The sequence below is a fragment of the Buteo buteo genome, chromosome 18 (assembly GCF_964188355.1).
Source record: "Buteo buteo chromosome 18, bButBut1.hap1.1, whole genome shotgun sequence".
NCBI classification, from domain to species: Eukaryota; Metazoa; Chordata; class Aves; order Accipitriformes; family Accipitridae; genus Buteo; species Buteo buteo.
Window position 1 is genome coordinate 6,836,339 of NC_134188.1, and position 18,925 is coordinate 6,855,263.

The 18,925-nt window shown below is 42.3% G+C and overlaps 1 protein-coding gene and 1 long non-coding RNA gene across 4 annotated transcripts in view; both read left to right on the top strand.

The window, feature by feature from the left end:
* The window catches only part of MIPEP (mitochondrial intermediate peptidase), a 78,058-nt gene extending 71,933 nt beyond the window's left edge, over positions 1-6,125 (top strand). For both annotated transcript variants that reach the window (XM_075050719.1, XM_075050718.1), the window contains one exon: positions 5,876-6,125. In XM_075050719.1, coding sequence (XP_074906820.1) covers positions 5,876-5,935 — 60 coding nt within the window. In that variant the 3' untranslated portion in view covers positions 5,936-6,125. The remainder of the gene's footprint in view (positions 1-5,875) is intronic.
* Positions 6,126-12,935: 6,810 nt separating this feature from the next.
* LOC142041662 (uncharacterized) lies at positions 12,936-17,535 on the top strand. Of its 2 annotated transcripts, XR_012653514.1 has the most exons (5): positions 12,936-13,096; positions 13,482-13,638; positions 15,968-16,142; positions 16,960-17,082; positions 17,479-17,535. It is a non-coding gene; the product is annotated as an uncharacterized LOC142041662 (long non-coding RNA). The 2 variants fall into 2 exon arrangements; XR_012653513.1 differs by having other exon boundaries at positions 12,936-13,638.
* Positions 17,536-18,925: the final 1,390 nt, after the last annotated feature.

Consider the following 18,925-nt stretch of genomic DNA (forward strand, 5'->3'; position numbering starts at 1 on the left):
TCCGGGTCATTAATGAAGATGTTAAACAGGACTGGACCCAGTATTGGCCCCTGGGGTACACCGCTAGTTAGCCTCCAGCTAAACTTCGTGGCACTGATTGACTTCCCTCTGGGCCTGGCCATTCAGCCGTTTTTTAATCCACCTCCCTGTCTGCTCATCTGACCTGTACATCAACAGCTTCTCTGTGAGGATCTTAGAGGAGACTGTCAAAAACCTTGCTGAAGTCCAGATAGACAATATCCACAGCTCTTTCCTCATCTACCAGGCCAGTTGTTTCATCATATAAGGTTATCAAGTTGCTTAAGCATGACTTGCCCTTGGTGAATCCATGATGACTATTCCTGATGATTTTTTTTGTTGTTGTTCATGAGCCTGGAAATGGTTTCCAGGATTAGCTGCTCTACCACCTTCCTAGGGATTGAGGTGAGACTGACCAACCCGTGGTTCCCTGGGTTCTCCTTGCTGTTCTTAAAGATAAGAGTGACCTTTGCTTTTTTCAAGTCTTCTGGCACTTCTCCTAGTGGCCATGATTGATCAAAGATTACTGAGAGTGGCCTTGCAATGCCATCTGCCATCTCCCTCAGCACTTGTGGGTGCATCCCATCAGGGCCTGTGGGCTTATGTATGTCCAGTTTGCTTAAGTATTCCCTGTTCTGATCCTCTTCCATCAAGGGTACATCTTCCTTGCTTCAGATTATCTCTCTGGCCACTTTTGTATTCTGAATTTCACTTTTATACTCTGTATTTCTTTAATATTACTTTAAGCAGAAATCTCAAAAGATATTAAAGATCATAAAAATAACCAGAATTCATCAGCAGATTCCTTGCCTGTGCTGCATATTGTGATGTTCATTTGTAGACAGTGCAAAACTTAAACAAGCATGCTTGAATGACTCCCTGAAAAATAAAATTGAGGTGACTCAGATCTTTTGACAAGTTAATTTGATTGCTAGTTTGGGATTATTTGAGGTTAAATCATAGAATACACATGAGGAAAAGCTTATTATATGTTTACACTTAATTGCTCTGTATTTGTTATAAAAATTGAGAATTTAAGGATAAAAGTAAGAACAGTTACTTGTTCTTTAATTTGTTTACGTTCAATCAGCTTCTGACTCCTTTTGCTGCATTGTTTCCTTTTCATTACTGATGTTCAAGAATACTTGATTTCCACCTTCTGTTGTTTTTCATCAGTTGCAAAACTGTGCTCCCATAGCAGATGACCAAACAGATTCCTGATTAAAACCAGATTCCATCAAACTTAAAAGCTTGTTGATTTTACTCTTCTTCAGGGAAACAGTCCAGATTCTGTGCTCAGTAGTGCCATATTTCAAAAACCTTAAGTTACATAGGCTGTTATTTCAGGCATTTTTTCTTTTTATATAAAGAAATGCGCTTGTACAAGTCTGACTTTTGGATGCACATATGTAGCCTCACCCTTGAAATGCTTCTGTATCTCATTGTGAAGTTAGCCATATTCATTGGCTGTTTGATAACAGATAACTTCACAAGTGCATTTCATTTATACAGTTTCTTTGTTACGATTTTCTTCTCAGAAGCTATCTATTGTCTTTCTTTTGTGCTTAGATATGACCCTAGCTTTTCATCTTTCTCCCACATGATTCCGTAGATATACTGATTAGGGAAGATAAAGGATCTGACCTGCCATCCAGTGGAGTTACTGACAAGATTCCTGTTTGGACTAGTCTTTAATTAGAAAACACAATATACTTTTTGGTTGTTTGGATTTTATTCTCTTGGCATTTGTTTCCGTTTAAAAAAAAAAACACAAAACAAACCACCACAAGGGCTTTATGAAACCTTTTTTAACATTTTCTGAAGTGACACCTTTCATCCTACCCCTTCGATAATCTACAAGATACAGAAATAGTCACACATATGAATAGCAGGAGCACTTAAAAAATGAGTGAACAATGCTTTGTCCAAGAGGCTTTCTTTTTTTTTCCTTAGAGAGGAAATGCAGTTTGAGAAGAACTCGATTCCTCTGTCATTTTGGGTTGGCCACGTGGATCTTGCAGACCCTTTCCTTCCCAGGACTACATGGCATTAGGGATTCCAAATTCCTTTAAAGATACGTAATGCAGGTGTCCCTTCCAGGTCCAGTTGTGTGCTGGCTGCAGGTCTGAACAAGATTCAGGTGTGCACCATCCCTCCCTCTCTCCCTTGGCACTCCCTGACTGGAAAGAAACCCAGGTGCATAGGCAGAAAGTGAATTGCGGTGTGAAAAGTACTGGGTTGGGTGATGTGGGAACCAAGAGCATGGAACATACCCTGGAGTGCGCTTCTCTTGTAGTTTTGATGCAGTCACGTTACCCCTTGGGTCTCTGAAGAAGTCCTTGTGCAAAATATATGTGAAGTTGTGTTCTTGATTTGTTAATGCTGTATTATATTGCAGACAATCATACTCGGCTGTGTGAATACCTGGTAATCAAACCAACTACATGTGTAAATAAACACGTGTTTGCTCCAATGCAGTTTGAAAATTTGTTTTTCCGTTCCTCAAATTGTACTTCCTGGAATAATGATGATTTGAAGAGGCTGTAAAAATCTTCAGATAATGATTGTATGTCTCTTTGAAAGTATAAGAGATATGCATAAATCCTAAAAGGTGATATGAATGGCAACATATGTTAACTCAAACTACACGGACCCAAAATAATTAGTGTTCCAAAGGGGCAGAGGCCAAATTTTGCCACAGGCTTTATTCTTCTCCCAATTTTCAGTGATTGTAGGTTATAGCTAACCATCTCTCAAAAGGGTGTGGTTAACCACAGTGCTGTAATGTGAAAGAAAACTTCAAAGCAGAGAAGATAAGCTATGCAGTTGCCTTAGGCTTGGGAGAGACTGAGCTGAAATAGGAGTTGGGCTGAACGTATAAAATACACTCCTAGATTTTAAAACTGCAACCATCAGACCTTGTGGACATCTTACTAAATCATTTAGACTGAAGTGCTGAGTACTTACAATATATCAAAGCCAGTCTTGCTTTGATATATTTTAATGGAGTTTAAAGGGAGACATGACCATTCTTAACACATCTGTGTAGAGTAAGAGGTTAAAACGTGGAAATACCATCAGTGTCTGTTTCTTTTGGAGTTGTCTACTCTAAAATCTGTAGTTACTTATTTCATAAGAGCATGATCATTTTACTACAGTAGGAGTTCTTCAACAATGACCTCAGTTACTCTTCATCCTTATGTTGCAAAAGCAAATTCTGCTAGCGTCTGCTTTTGATGTCAGTGATGGGAAAATAGCAATGCAGTAGACCACTAATGCAAGAAATCTGAAATCTGTTTGTATTATCAAAAGTTGGAACTACTGGGTAGGAGGTCATTTGACATCACTATTACCAGAATGATTTTGAATTCTCCTAAGTATTTAAAACAAACCATGTGGAGTCTAAATGTGCAATTTGTAACATGTTTTGAGTGAGATTTGGTAATACTGTATTCAGCTGCACTAAAATACATCCAAGTATACTGCAGTTAATTATGTTTCTTTTATTCATTTTGTAATATCCAGGGTTGGAATCTTTTTGGTACGTTTGCCATTTTTATGTAAAAGGGAAATTAAATTTACTTGAAGATAATCCCAACATCAATCTCTTCTTTCTCCCTAATCATTACACTGTTAGCTTTTCTTCTTTTGCAACATACTGGTAATCATAGTTTTAAGAATTGTCCACAGCAGAATAAACTTTAGTGCATCAAAAGAATTGGCTAAACATCATCCAGGCTGGCTGTTTTTCATAAATTCAGTATTGGAAGGGTTTTTTTATATTTGGGATATCTGATAGAAAAGGGCACATTGGTTCTTTTATAGAGCCACGTCTTAAAAATTGGAAGGAAGGAATAGTTTCACCAGCTTGAGGTTTTTATACCTGAGCTAGTCATCCAGGTTTCCTTTCAGGGATACAGGGAAAAGAAGGCACTTCATAGGCACAACTCATCTTATCATAAAGTAGACCTCTGAAAAAGGTCAAATGAGTGGCACCCATGAAGGTCTTCCTACTGTTCAGTCTCTAGAAATAGAGCCAGTTACTTCGGATGTAAATGAGGCAAAATGAGGCCAAAAAAAGGGCAAAACGAATTGCACTGTTGGGACTGGACTGCTCCAGCTGAGTTCAAGACAAAGCTCCAGTAGCCATGCATGACAGTACATGTTCCAGTAGGCTGCCATCCATGTCATCTTCTTAAGGCATTCTCTCTGCTTCTGAGAAAACTGAGGGAAAATATGAGTTTAAACTGGAATTTTTCCAAGGCTGTTAGGGAGGAAATATGCATCTCCCCCAGCCAGCCCGCTCAAGAACCTGAGAGAGGGAGACTGCAAGAGGCCGCGGCTCTCTGGGGAGGTTAGATTAGTAGCTGGTATCTGGACACATCTGTTTCTCAGCCCAGCATATAGCAAGTCATTTTTCACTGTGAACTAGAAGTAATTCCACAGCAATTTTACTAACATTAGAGTAGATGACAAGTTTACCAAGTATTTGGAAATATTAATTCTCTTCTCTTTCATTTTGAAAATAGCTTGAATGCAAACTTCATTTAACAGCATTTCAGTCAAACTATATACAGTACGAGATTTGTTTTTCTTTTAGTGCTCAGTATTAATCTACTGGGTCATGGTAGTTTGTGTTGACACTTGCAACGTGTTTAAATCAGATTGAGATGGGATTCTGTGAGGTCTTAGCAAGAAAATTGTTTTTGGTTGCTTACACAAAATTACCTTGAGCTGGTCCATTTCCTGGTGGGTTTTGAATCATTGTGTTATAGTAAAAGTTCCAGCCTTTTAGCAGCATGCAATTATAAATTCCACTGAAAGCAAATATTATTGAGGATGTGAAAGAATATAAAATTATGTTCAGTAGGTACACTGATCAGAAAGGGTAGAACAAGGTTATATTTACATTGGCAGTTGTCAGAAAGAACAGATCACTTCAAAGAGGTATGAAGATTAAATTTTACGTTATTTGGCAGCTGTCCTGGTTTTTTTTTCTGGTACAAGTAATGCAGTAAATTTCCATATATAATCTTGAAAATGTTAACAACAGTGAAAAGACCAACATCAATGTAATGTTAAGTACAAAGAAATATCTGAAAATAATTTGCAGGATATATTCTCATGCTTTCTAAAAACTGGGATTTTGCGGAGGAAAGTGTGAGATTTTTAGCTGCTCTTTTAATAGAATTACCTGACAAAGTACTTGAGCATGATTCTTCATTATCGTAATTTCCCTGTCTGTTATTCTGTTGCCATATGCTGCAGCTAACAGATGCACTAATTAAAATTCTTAATAAAAGGTAAGTCCCGGTACTGTAAAAAAGCAAAACTAAAACTGCAGTGCACTGAAAATGCTTTTGTTTGGGTATGTTTCATGCCTTGTGAAAAATTTCAGAGATATTTGTACTTTAAAGACTAAATTAAATGCTTTTAAGGTGTATAACACTTTGAGAAAATACGTTGTTTTTTCTGGCTCTGTCAGACCTGAGACTTAGCGGATAAGGATTTAGACACCCGCTCAGTCACTGATTTATTCCAGTCATTTGGAGAGGAGTGAGTCTATGGTTACATTGCTTTAAAATGGATATAATTCCCTGCTTAAGCAAGATTGTAATGATAAAAATCAGTTAACAATCTTGAAACCTGTCAGTTCTGTGATAACATGTAACAGGTAGCTTGAAGAAATTAAATAATCCCCATACACTATAATTGCATTTATTTCCTGACAAAGAAACATGATAGTCGTTTCTGTCATATTGTGACATTAAATGTTAGTTAGCAATAAGCATTATTATTGACAAAGCTTGCAAGGTCGTAGTATTCTTGCTAAGAGTCTGTTGTCTTGGTTTTGTAGGTATGCTTCAGAAATCGCCTTCAGTTGAAGATTTTGTGGATGCCCTTGTTTCAGACTTAGACCAGGACTTTGAAACATTTATCATGGACTCATAAAAATGTTCAACAGAACTGAATTCTTTTATGGAAGATTGACTACGTCTTCATAATTGTGGATAAAATATTGTTGTGACTGGTTTTGCTTCTTGGTGAACACTTGTAAAAGTTTGAATATTCATGTTGATGGAACAGTAATAAATAATTTCATTGGATCACCTGGTTTCATTTATGAAGATGATGGCTTTCTGTTGCATAGGAGCTTAAGCATGGAACTGGAGAGAACAAATCCTCTAGCATGTACTGTTAAAAAATATGATCTTGTTGGAACAGCTGATTAAATGGGAATTGAACTCATCTTCAGGGTGAGTGGAGTGGTATGAATTGTCTTTTGGTACGCACATTGGATTCAGTGTTAGGACATACTTGTTGAGTGTCATGACCCAGAACTGCTGCATGGGTCTTTCTCAATGCTCGTGGATATTCTTTAAACTTGTTTAACCCTATTCCTTGCAGGAGTTCTGCATTGGGGAAAAGGAAATTGTTTGTATGGAGGGGAAATGGAAAGAAAGATGAAGTGGAAAACTAGGAACTGTATTTGAGATAGAGAGCAAGAAGATGGGAGAAGAAAAACTGTAGTCATACAAGTACATGATGGAAAATGTCAGGGTGTGGAGGAAAGAGATGTCTTGCAACACAAAAAAAGAGAGACAGAGTAAAACAGGTATCCCACAAATATTTCCTAGTGGAGGATAACATGGAAGGTAGCCGTGCCTTTGTAGCTGTGATGATCCAATGGGTATACGTGTGGCCATATTTGTAGGTAAGAATAGTATCTTTTGTTATATGAAGCCATTGCGTAGGTCTTCTTCAGGTTTGGAACAGAATAGCAAACTTTAAAGCTAAATACAGAAGAGGGACCATTCATTGTATCAGGTGCAGAAAATGGTTGGGAGGAGGAATGGAATTTACAAGGTGCCATAAAACTGGTCTTGCTATTGAATTAGTATTTTTTTAAATATCCAACAGAGTTACCACAAAAACTAAACAAGTGTAAATTTAGGTGTGAGTAGAAACACATTCTGAAGATGGGAGGTTGTCAAAAGGATACAATAGCTCATGGACCTAAATTTAACAACATCTCTTGGAGTATTTAATGGAAGTATGTTTTAAAGGGAATTCAAGGGTGCTGCTAAGCGAGCCTTGTGTTGTTTGTTGCCTGGTTTTTGAACTGGAGCAAACTACCAGTAATGTTTATCTGGAGTTGGCACATGTTGAAAGATTCATTGTGACAAAAAGAACTTAGCAAAAGGAAATCCTAGTGCTGACACGGCCATGGGAGCACTACGGTAAAGAAAATAAAGCATCATAATTGGCAGAATAAACAGGGCATTTAAAATTAAGAGATTGCCCCTAGATTTTAATTTGAAAGAAATTCAAGTGTTGTTGGTTCTAGAGTGTAGATACTTTATCAAAATATATGTAGCCATCATGCTGTTTTATGCCCATGGCTGCTATTACTTCCTTAATTTACTGTCTAATTTGATCTTTCTGTAAACAACAGTCTTTTCAAGTTTTTATCAGAGTGGCGTCAAACAACATCTTCCTCATACTGAAATCAGATATAGACAAAGAAAGGAAGAAAATCTTGTCTTTTGTCAGAGCACAGTGGACTGTAGCTTATTGTCGCAGATTCATAGCTCTTAGGACATTTGACAAAGATGGGAGCTGGTAGAAAAATAAATACAGCTCAGAACGACAGCTTCAGGGGTTTTGTGAAAAAACTCTGTTGACTCCACTAATTTTTGTTTTATAAAATAACCTTTGAGGATTGAACAGTAGACATGATTTAAGCCTCTTGAGAACATATTGTATCACCACTACGATGCTTACTACAGAAAGGGAAATATTATTCTAAATTTTTTTTTTTCTCTTTTTTGGTAGTTTCTAAAAATGCTTCCAGCTGTTCAAATGTCTGATGTTTTTCCCTTTCTTTTTTTCTTTTTGAAAGACTTTTATTTTCCAGCAAATATGTGTACTTCCAGTAATGTGAGACCTCTCTTGCGACCAGTAGTGTAACTATTCATAAATGTAAAAATCACTGTAATCCTTTTCCAGCATTCCATATTTTCCCACTGGGGCTGCTGAACCAGCTATCCAAAACTTGGTTTTATAATACTGTAACTCAGCATCATGCTTTTAATCTGAAATTGTACTGTGTTTTGGATTTTAGCTGCTATAGAAAATAAGTAGTGAATGTCTTCAGAAGAAATTATACCCTTATGCAATCCTGAAATAATAACACATAATTAAGACATTAGACACATCAGAAAAACACACGTGGATTACATTTGATAGTCTGAGGTGTCAACTCTGCTTTTTTTTTTTTTTTTAATTTTTCATGCGATTATTTTTCTGATTCACTTAAGATAGACTGAAATATTGCTTAATAATTGCTTTCTGGTGACATAAATGCAGCTGGTACTGCCTGGAGTTCTCTAAACACCTTACCAACAAAGGTAACAGGAGCAGAGGGCAGCAGTTAATTTAAGAAGGCAGGGAAGAGAAGGGAAATAAGGCAAGGAAGAATTGAACATAGATTAGAAACCAGGCATGAAAAAGTGTTGATACAGAAGCAAAATGACCTCTGAGTTAAAAACCTGGGGAGAGTAAAAGAGGGTTTTCTTTCTAAAGCAGTAAGTCTAAATGGAAATTACAGCACTGTCAGCAACAGAAAAGACAGAGGTGTTCAAAAATATTTCTGCTTTGTCCTTAATGGAAAGCCAGATGGAAGAATTCATATCATATGTTGATAAAATACTTTTCTTTCTACAGATGTTAAATAGCAGCTTGTACAGTGGATCAGACTTAAATCAGTGTGCAAAAATTAAAAATTAATATATATCCAAGTAATGGAGCTTAGTTTCATAGATGATGCTAAGATGGAAATGAAGAGAATAGATCATTGTAACACAGGAATATTGATGGCTCAGAAAATACGCATTTCAGTTTATCAAAAGATTAAAATATCTTAATTGTGATGCAGAAGCAGAAATTTGAAAGGTTGAACACTGGTCTGAAAACAAGTGTTTAACAAGAGCCAGTAGCTGAAAGTTGAAATTAGATAAATTTGGCCCTAATTTTTATTTTATTTTTTTTGACAGCAGGGACAACTGAGCATTGGAATACGCATGAAGGACGGTGCTGGGGTTGACTGATCAGCGTTAGAAGTGTACAACAAAACTGGACTATTTTCTCAAAAATACGCCCTAGTACAGATTAATTCAGAGAAGCCCTGTAGCCTTAGTTACGCTAGGGGACAGCCGTCTTTTGGGGTCTTACGAGCTATGAATGAAGAGAGTGTCTTTGGAAGGAAGTTTTGCCATGAGGGTAGCGAGTAACTGTCCTGCTGACGGCTTCACGGCTGGGGAGGAGTTCCCGAGCGGAGCGCCCCTTCTGCTCGCTGTTCAGGGGGAGGCACTGCGCATCTGCCGTTTCAGATTGTTTCTGGGCAAAATATTGGAAATTTTCTGTTCCCAGAGACAGGGATCGATTTATGTGCTGTTGGGAGCGAGTTCAAGTGAGTGCTTTACCCTGGCAGGTTTGCAGTATACCAAAAGGTGAGCATTGCGTTAAAATTAGAAGACTTAAAGAACTCGAGAATTGAAAACGCACGATTGCAGAAAGCAAGCAGGCGGGTTTCCTTGGGAGAAGGACCGTGGGAGAACAGCTAGTGTGCTCAGGGAGGAGAGGGAAGGAGATAAAAGATAAGGAAGTATAAATCAGCACCAGCAGGACTGCCTGTCGGCCCTTCTGATCTTCCCCGGGCTGAGATTTGTTTACCTTTTAAGTCTGCTGCGGCTGCTCTTCAAGAGATGGCTCTAAACGGAGCGCCGCGGCGTGCCGGAGCTGCGCAGTTGTAGGAAATCGTTATGGCCTGTTGTTTGGAGGAAGTATCCGAAAAATCTGTTACAGACAAAATACTTAAACCAGAAGCAAAGTGCCGATAAAGATCTGACAGCACGACTAGTTGGTGTTCCGCTGGTGTGTAGATTTAAAAACAAAGGAAAGGGAGTGGGATGCCTCTTGCCAAGCAGTTGCCTATGAGCCTGTAGCCTCTAAGGCAACTTGCAGACAGCTAAAGCTTGCCGTTCTGGCTGCCTTCACACTTGATAAGAAGAAACAGGCGCCTTCAATGTGGGATATATTGTACCTGTCTTAGGATGGGATAAACCAGCTCTTGCATATGCCTTTTGTTGCTCCAGTAACTATAGAGAGAGCACAGGTGGCTGGAATAGGAGTGTCAGGAATCCTGTTTTAAATTCAGAACACCGCGAAGCACCGAACTTAGTCTTTTGGGTTTTGATGTTACCGTTTTTTAGTTGTCAAATCCCATCATCGTTTGCTTTTACTGCCTGTCATATGTGGCTGAGTTTATACATTAATGACAGTATCATATAGTACAATATTAAAATAGCTGAAGAAGATGCTTTTAATTAATCTTCAGGACATCGAGGGTTTTTTGAAGTGGCTTTTGGCAGTTGTCCCTCCAACTCCTTACAGCCCCCTCGCTTTACTCCTTAGACACCTCCACATGCCCCCCTTCTCCCTTTGCTCTTACAGCACCAGTGGGACATGACCCAAGGGACTGGGAGGAGGCGAGGAGTGATCTGGGCTGTGACTCTGTCCTGGCGGTTGTGATCATAGAATCATTTCGGTTGGAAAAGACCTTCAAGATCATTGAGTCCAACCATCATCCATGACCACTAAATCGTGGCAGAGGAAAAGCAAAATGGTGGCCTGGCAGGTTCTTCCCACCCTGCCCGCAGCTGGTACTGGCACATGCCCATATAGCCTAAAGAGCCTCATGCTCGAACAGCATTTCTCACCCGCCTTCTCTGCACTGTGGGAGATGACTGTTGGGAGAGCTGGGCCTTGGGGAAATGCCCCAAATGTGACCCACTGGGCAGGGGAAGCATTGCCAAGCTGGGGCAAGTTGGGATGGCCAAACCCCTTTAGGTTGCACGCCACGGGAGAGCAGGTCTCAATACACTGCAGGCAGCTGCACCTCGTAAATAATAGTAGTTTATCAGGTAGGTGTTTGCATATTGGTTTGTCCCTTAAACGCGGTGAGAAGCCTGTGTTTGGCTGATGTTTGCAGCAGCTGTTAATGTAAGGATTGGGCAGGCTCGTTGAGCTCCTCTAGCATACTCACAACAGGTTAGCAGGGCAGTTGTTAAAGCCTGTTTATTAATGGTACCCTTCAAGAATTAGTCAGAAGGGCTCGATCATAGCCTACTTCATACAAAATACGTATGAAAAAAAACGTTTACAAAGTCAGAGGGGGTTGCTGGTGTCACGTAGCGCACACTCCTACCAACCCCGCTTTTCTTCCTCGTGAAGGTGGAATCCAGTTAACTCACTTTGCAGCTCTGTACAGAGCCAAATTCTCATCCAGGATAAATTTCCGTAGCTCAAATGAAGTTATTAGACCTGTGTTATTTATACCTGCTGAGCACTTTTCCCCCAAGGTCATTTGACAGGCGTCCCAGCTCCCAGTAGCTGAGCCCCAGCATCTGCTCTGAGCAGCCGTGAGCCGGGTGGAGGCGGCTTATTGACAGCCCGGGAGGACACGAGTATCTTCAGCTTTGAACAGCTGATAACGCTGGAGTCCAGAAGTGATCGCATTTCTTCACGTGGATTTTAGAAATGAAAAAGGCAGCAAAATTGCCTTGAATGTCTTGGCTTACAACGCTTCTCTTGACATACAGATGTGCTCAGTTGTCTACACTTTAGTTCCAAGAAGAATACAGTTGTAACAAAATAATTTTATAAGAGAGCCCTGGGGGGATACAAGTGATATAGCAACTTTTATAACGTACTAAAACTTCTATAAAACTAATTATATGTGTTATCAAAATGATTCATGCTAGCCATAGTAAATCCCATTCATTACAAATGAGAGTTGAAATTATAGTTCGCCGTCTCTTAACATTTGCGCAAATAGCATGCACTGTTGCGATGGGGTTGAAAAAGGAATTCCCTAATAACCGGGGATGTAATTGCATGCTGCAAGAAAGAGGCAGTGCTATTGGGATATGTAACCCAACTCGGCTGTCAGAGACCAGGTAAGTTCTTATCAGACGTGATTCCTCACCATCCTGGAAAATCTTCCTCTTATTTACCTGTAAGTTTAATTTGTTCTCTTGCCCTGACACCTGCCCAACAAACGTGTCCTTCATGCATCGAGAAGTGCCATGTGTCTGTAGGTATTGCTTTTGCTGAAACAGTTCAACATCAAAGGCCTTTTGCAAACCAGTGGTGAATTGCTGGCGGTGTTTTCCCTAATTAGGGATTTAGATAACTTGTTTGACTTAATCAAATTAATTATCTTTGATTCAATCTGGTGTTCAAGTGAAATTCCCAAGACAAGGTGGTTTTCTTAGTTTGTTCAGTTTGTAATCTCTGTTCTCCAAGAAAATCTGCTTTTATTTTTTTCTTTCTTTGGTTTCTTATGGTCTCAAACATGTCTGAAAAACTGATGTAGGCTGGCCAAATACAGGGAAATAGTTAATTTGACGTTCATTTTCTTACTTTGTGAGCTATTCCATTTTCCACACTTTTCCCTTGGTCCATCAGAAGTATCTGTTTAGCTGGTCTGAAGCCTGTGCCTCACTGGCTTTACTCTGATTGTTTTTTCCTTCTTCATGTTTGTTTCTCATGCCGTCTTGCATCTCCAGCTTTATCTATTTCATTGGGCAAAAAAGACATTTCACGAAATGGTTGTTAAAAGCTAAACTCTTTTTGTAACTCGTTCTCTGTATGTTGGGACCGACCCTTTGTGCCAACTGGAAACACTTCCAATCCCAGTCCCCGCACCCTACGTAGCAGGTCACTTCCAAATAACCCGTTCAGAAGCGCAGGACTTGTTGAAATAAACCGGACCCTTGAGCTTTTCTCTTACTTTTTCATTATTTGCCTTGTTTTTTAGGCTGGAGAAGTGAGGCTGTGCACCGTATATCGATGTCAGGACCGGGGAGGATGGCAGTCTGAGCTCACGTTATCCTCGGCCAGTGGCCCCTTTGGTGCTCCAGCTCTGGGCAGAAGATCCATCAGTGCTCTCAGTCAACCAAGGGACACACGAGTGCATGCTTTATTAGCTCCGAAAAAGTGCTTAAGGGCCAAAGTTAGTGTGGGGCTTCTGTGATTTCTTGAGAGGCTTTGTTAAAAGTAAGAGCTCCCCAGATAGATTATTTATCAAGACCTGAAACAATGGTCGCAGTAAGTACATGGAAATGGGAGACATACAAAGTTGGAGCTGGTCGTTTGGCTGACATCCAAGAATTTTATTTTATCTCCCCCTAAATTTTGGGGCAAATGATGGGGTGGGTGAAAAGTTTTGTTTTTCTGCATGTTGGAGAAAAGTCCTCGTTATGCCAAATCACGTGAGCCAGCTTCGGGCCCTCCCTTTTAGACTGGTGCTGCTTCTTGCCACCCTCCACTGACCTGAAACCTGTATTTTATTAATCTTTTGGGTTAGATTTGAATGTGTTTTCTTTGTTTTCTTTCAGAACCCATTCAGAGAGGACATACCCTCGTTGCAGGTAATCCCCCAGGTAAATCAACCCCGTCTATGCTGACTGACCCTACAGAGGAATCCCATCTGGAATCAGGGTGCTGCTCACCAGCCCTGCCATCCTGTCGGCAAGGCTAACGCTGTCTCTGCAGGCAAGTCATTCTCCCACTTTTATTTGGTTTTTGCTACCTATGTCACAAATACTGCACCCTCCTGTGCATTGCTATTTGTACAAATACTAACAGGAAGGTAGGCAAGTCTCTGGCAGGGCCACCGTGCATTTGTCTGTAACCTCTCTTCATTTGTACTGCTCTAATGCTGTAAATGCTATTAAAAAAATTAAACAAGCAATGTATAGAATAACAAAGAATTTTTATCTGGTAAGCTGATTTCCAGAAATGCTGGGGATGTTCAGTTCAGAAGTACTGGGGAAAACCAGGAGACTGGTGTCCTAGGTGTTGTAATGAGACTTAGAGAGCCCTAGCTTTCCACTTGAAAATGTTTGGATTTTAATAGTGAGGATCTAGTATTGATATTTGATTGTGAGGATATTGCGGATGCTATTGTATGACAACTATTTGATTTGTATTAAGGTCTGTGCTTGATGGAGCGAGATATAGTCCCATTTTTATTTTACAGTCCCTTCCCTTCCCTTCTCTTCCCTTCCCTTCCCTTCACATGTGCATATGGCACTATGTGCGTTAAAATTTCACTTCAGTGGATGTATGATTGCATTATCTTTGTATGTGAGTAGAAGCATTGGCAGCCAAAAACTGCGAGGGTGGGTGAAATTCACTGAAATTATTTCCATCTGGGTAATGCAAAAGGTACTGTAGTATCAGTACTTGTGCTTCTGTAAAATATGAGGTTTTTTTAAAATTAAATTTTTAATAACTATTTCTGTAAAAATGATAGATTGGTTAATTTTTTTTTTTCCTGAAACATATCCTAACATTTTGTTGCCACTTAATGTTTTTTGCAAATTCCCTACTGCAGCCAAAGCCCACCCAAAGCTACAGAAAGGGAAACTCAGCAGCATTACGGTGACCGAGCCGCTCCGTATCTACCTGCTGCAGGGCTAGATGATAGGCTATGCCTGCAAATGGCCAATGTTTATATGAGCAGAAATTCCCGAGTCCCAGCAGAAAGGCGCGACGGACCAGGGCAAGGCGTGCTGCAAGCCAACCTTGCCCTGCAGGCTGCGTGGACGTGCAGTGCCCTGCGGCTTCTTTGGAGCTCCTGCATCTTGCCTGCTGCATCGCTGTTGTGGTTTAACCCCGGCCGGCAACCAGGCTGCTGCAGCATCTCTAGTGCTCGTTTCCGGCCTCGGGAGCTCCCAGCTCACTCAAGCAAGTGCTGCAGAATGGGGATAACTGAGCTGCAGGATTTTAACTCGCTCGAGGGTTCTTGTTCCCAGAGAGTCATTTATTTGAGCAGGCACCTCAAGAGGAGTCCCCTCTTACCTTCTGTTAAATGCTCAGGAGTGCTTGAGTGAATTGGGAGCCTAAAGAGCTGCTAATGCCCAAGTTGCTTCTGCAGGTGGGACTTTGAAAACGCTACCCAAGGAGATGAGCTCAAGTCAAACTACATAACCATTTGCTCCTTGGGACAGAACCATTGTAGATACAGCTGCCATCACACCCTCATTATTTTAGCTGCTCCCGTAGCACCTCCCTGTGACTTGTTGACAGTCCTAAGGGATTCATGAACTCAAAACTTCTTTTGATATTTGCTTGTCCTTCCCACTCTTTGCCTGGGAGTTGTGTACATATGAGTCTCCTAAATATAGAAAAGAATGCAAAGGATAAGGAGCCGCAGGCACGCTTTGCAGATGCACCCTGTGTGAGCAGCCTGGCTGGCTGCAGTTTGCTGCAAGCATGCTGTGGTTCACATTATACCGTTCCAGAACAGACTGGGAGTAGGACATGTCCCATCTATTTGACAATGCACACAGCAGATGAGTACGAATGTGTCTAGTAGGAGTATTTCTATAGTGGCAACGTACTCGGGTGATGAATTGAGGTGGCTGATCCAAGTTTCTCCTTCCTGAATCCCCAAGAAGGCAGCATTTTGCTGCAGACCTCCGTCGCTTGGTCCAAGGGCTGACTGCCAGCACACTGCCGGCGCCTGCCAGTGGGGTTGAGAAGATGTGGTTTCAGCTGCGGAGGCAGCCGACAAATTACTGTCCGTAGATGAATCTCTGAGCAATTGAAATGTGAGTAAACCAGCTTGCAGTGGAAGGAGGCGCTGGATCTGGCAGTGACCACCGTTTGGAAAAGAGTAGGTGTTAATATGCCCAGAGGTCATTTGGGGCAATTAATAGTCCCGTAACATCCCTTGGCAGGGCACAAGGCAGCCAAACTGGTATTTTCTTACTGTTCAGGAGCGCTGGGGTGTTTGGCAGCAGCTGTGGCCTCCACATCTCGCTCCACTTTCAGAGTCATCATAAGTAGGGCTGCTGAAATGCCATCCCTCCTGCAGGGACTGGAGGATATTCCTGAGAAGCTGGGCACTGGCAACGCGGAGTGGACAAAGACGCCAGTGGGTGGCTTTTATAGAAGAGGTTGTACCTGGTGGGTTGGTTCCTGCACAGCGGAGGCTGGACCTGCTCTCACTGCTCAGCGCCACGGCCGTAGCATTAATGCCCCAAGCGCGTGTAAGTCTTCAGTGGCTTTTCCAACTGACCTGAGTCTGGTCTGCCTCTTCTCTGTCTCCCAAAACACACACACACAGGTCCCATGGGAGGGATGCCTAGCGCGGGGTCCCCTCACCTCCTTTGTCCTGACCCGGGGCATCGGGTGCTCCTCCAAAACAGCCCTTCCCCGATCCCGTCTCCAGGGTGTGCACAGATGCCGTTGGTGGTCACGTTGCTCGTCAATCCAATGCGACAGAAAACCAGGGGATGAAATGGTGGAAATCTAGTGTGTAAAACCAGCCGCCGGGGAGCCGGAGGGAAAGCGGCTGGGGCAGCACCTCGCCGAGAACCCTGGGCATGGCGGAATGAGGGAAGAGGAGAACTAAGACACACGGATGTTTTAGGACCAAATGGGCTAAATTAGGGTGAGGGGTTGGCTTTGCAGGTGCCAGGTTCAAAAAGTTTCGAGGCGGTGTGGCAGGGAGGGAGGCTGTGGGATGGAGTAAGGACAGAAAAGCGAAAAGGGTGCATGAAATGCTTGTGTCATGACATGGCCTTGAAATGAGATCTAGAAAGGTGGGGTGAGTGCTGGAAACAAAACTAAGTACCGAGGGCAGGAGATTTGCAGGAGTTGCCAGAACCGGTAAGAAATTTTGGAAATTACCCTCGCTGCAGGAGGAAATGAGAGTTACAGTCCTGCGCCACTGCTCCCGGTTGCTGGCAGGTCTCTATCTTTTTCTGTTTTAATGTTGCATGTGAAATCTTTTATACAGGACAGTGTCCAACAAAATGTATACGTTTAAAGAGAGCTTTTTTTTTACTTTTCTTCTGCATAAAGGACAACTTAGGTGGCTCAAGGACCAAAGAACAGCTGTCCAGGGTCAGGCAAGATCCATCTAGGAAAGTCCCCATTCCAGCTTTTTTTTTGAATGTGTGATATCACAGCTTCATTACCTTCAAGGTAAATCTGCAAAATGCTTCTGTGAAGCCCCATGCAAAGTCCATGTATACCTTTAATTTACATGGCCACGGCTGGCTGTTGGAAACCTGGGTTAACTCAGTCAGAGGAGTTTGTCTTTGGGTTTTTTTCCTAGTCTCTGGATATGCTCTTGAATTGGTCAAAGGTGTAAGGAAAGCATCCAAACATTTATAGTAGGAGAGATAATAAATGAAATTGGTTTATAAATTTATTATAATGTCAAATAAAATTATATCTGGCTAGTGAAAAGAAGCATAGTGAAAACAGTGCAAGATTCTGAAATGAGCATCCTTCTTTACAGTAACTACAACATACTACATGATAAATGTTGTTGGCTTGCTCTGCTGCAAGTTTACAGTATTTAAATTATCATTACAGGTCTGAACTCTTCGCTACAGACCGGTGTAGTGGGATCAGGCAGCAAAGGAGCAGGTAATTAATGGTCCATTACAGCAAGCTGGTCCCAGCAGAGACATAGTGGCCATGACGAGCATCCTTGCTGCAGGCAGGCACTCAAGTGCATGCACTCAGCTGCCTTTCTGCATTCAGGGATCACGAAGTGTGTTCTTACGAGTCAGTTTGAACTAGAATGTGTACGGCACAGCTGTAGTCATTCAAAAAGGAAAAGCATCTCAAGCTCTAAGGAGGATGTTAAACCTTGCTGAGGCCAGCCAAGAAAACATTGAGATCTTTGACTTTGGCTGGAAACATGTAAATCACCTGCATACCTGAGTCAGACTTACTTAAAAACCGCTTTCGGAAGTGTTTTTACAGAGACATCCCGCTGTCGCTGTCCCCATACATTCCTAGCTGGCATGATACACATTGTACTCTCTTCTAGGATCCGTTCACCTTCGTTAGCCGTTCTCTGTGTGGCTTTGTACGTTCTGCATTGCATCTTGCCCTCTCTTCCCCTTTGGCCTTGCTGACGCATCTGTTTCACCTTCCCACGGCTTCCAGCCCCCGGCTCCTGACCTGCAGCGCTGCGCCAAGTTGGCTGCCAGCTCCCAGGCTGCACCAGCCCAGCTCTCCCTGCTCTCTGCTCGGGTTCAGATCTGCCCGAGACTTCCCTTTTGCTTAATTAAAGCAGAAGAGTAGCATAGTTGTAACCAGCTGGTGTCAAGGGACCAAATCCCCTCTCCAATATCTGCTTTTCTGCGTCGCTGTGGCCCTTGGCGGGGGGGGTTATTCTAGCAGCCTCCCAAATGCAGAGCAGCATCTCCTGCCACAAGCTGCTTTGGGTGCCCAAAGCCGCCGGGCTGAGCCACGGCACGGCTCTCGGTGGGCTGATTCAGCCTCTGAACAAACGCCACGGAGCTGTCTGGGGGAAAGGGGCTCAGTTTTGTGACAGAGGAAAAGAAGCAGCTTAGCCCTGCCAGGGGCTTCACAGCCCCCCACCATGCACTGAAGGACCCGGTGCCACCAGTATATTCTGTCTCCACCAGTGAGAGGTACCCAGTGTGCTTTACCGGCTGTGTACCTCGCGAGGTCTGCTGCGTACCCAGTGAGGTCGTCGGTGCTGCAAAGGGATGCACACAGAGCAGAGGAGCGCGATTTCGGACCAGACGCACTGTGCTCAAGGTTGCTTCTCGCAGAGCGCTGGTTTTGCTGCTGAAGCCAAGCGTGCAATGAAGCAGAAGCCTGGGCAGCCTTTAGCCTTGGGTTTCATGTACAGCGATGCCCGCGCGCGTCAGTGCAGGTATGAGGTAAAGCTGTATTTTGCACTCAGACCCGCATGCACAAAAAAAAAATGACGGATGCGTGCTGCAGTCAGTGAGGCTGCGGAATATTCCTGTCTGTGCAGGGAAGGTTAAAGGGTGGCTAG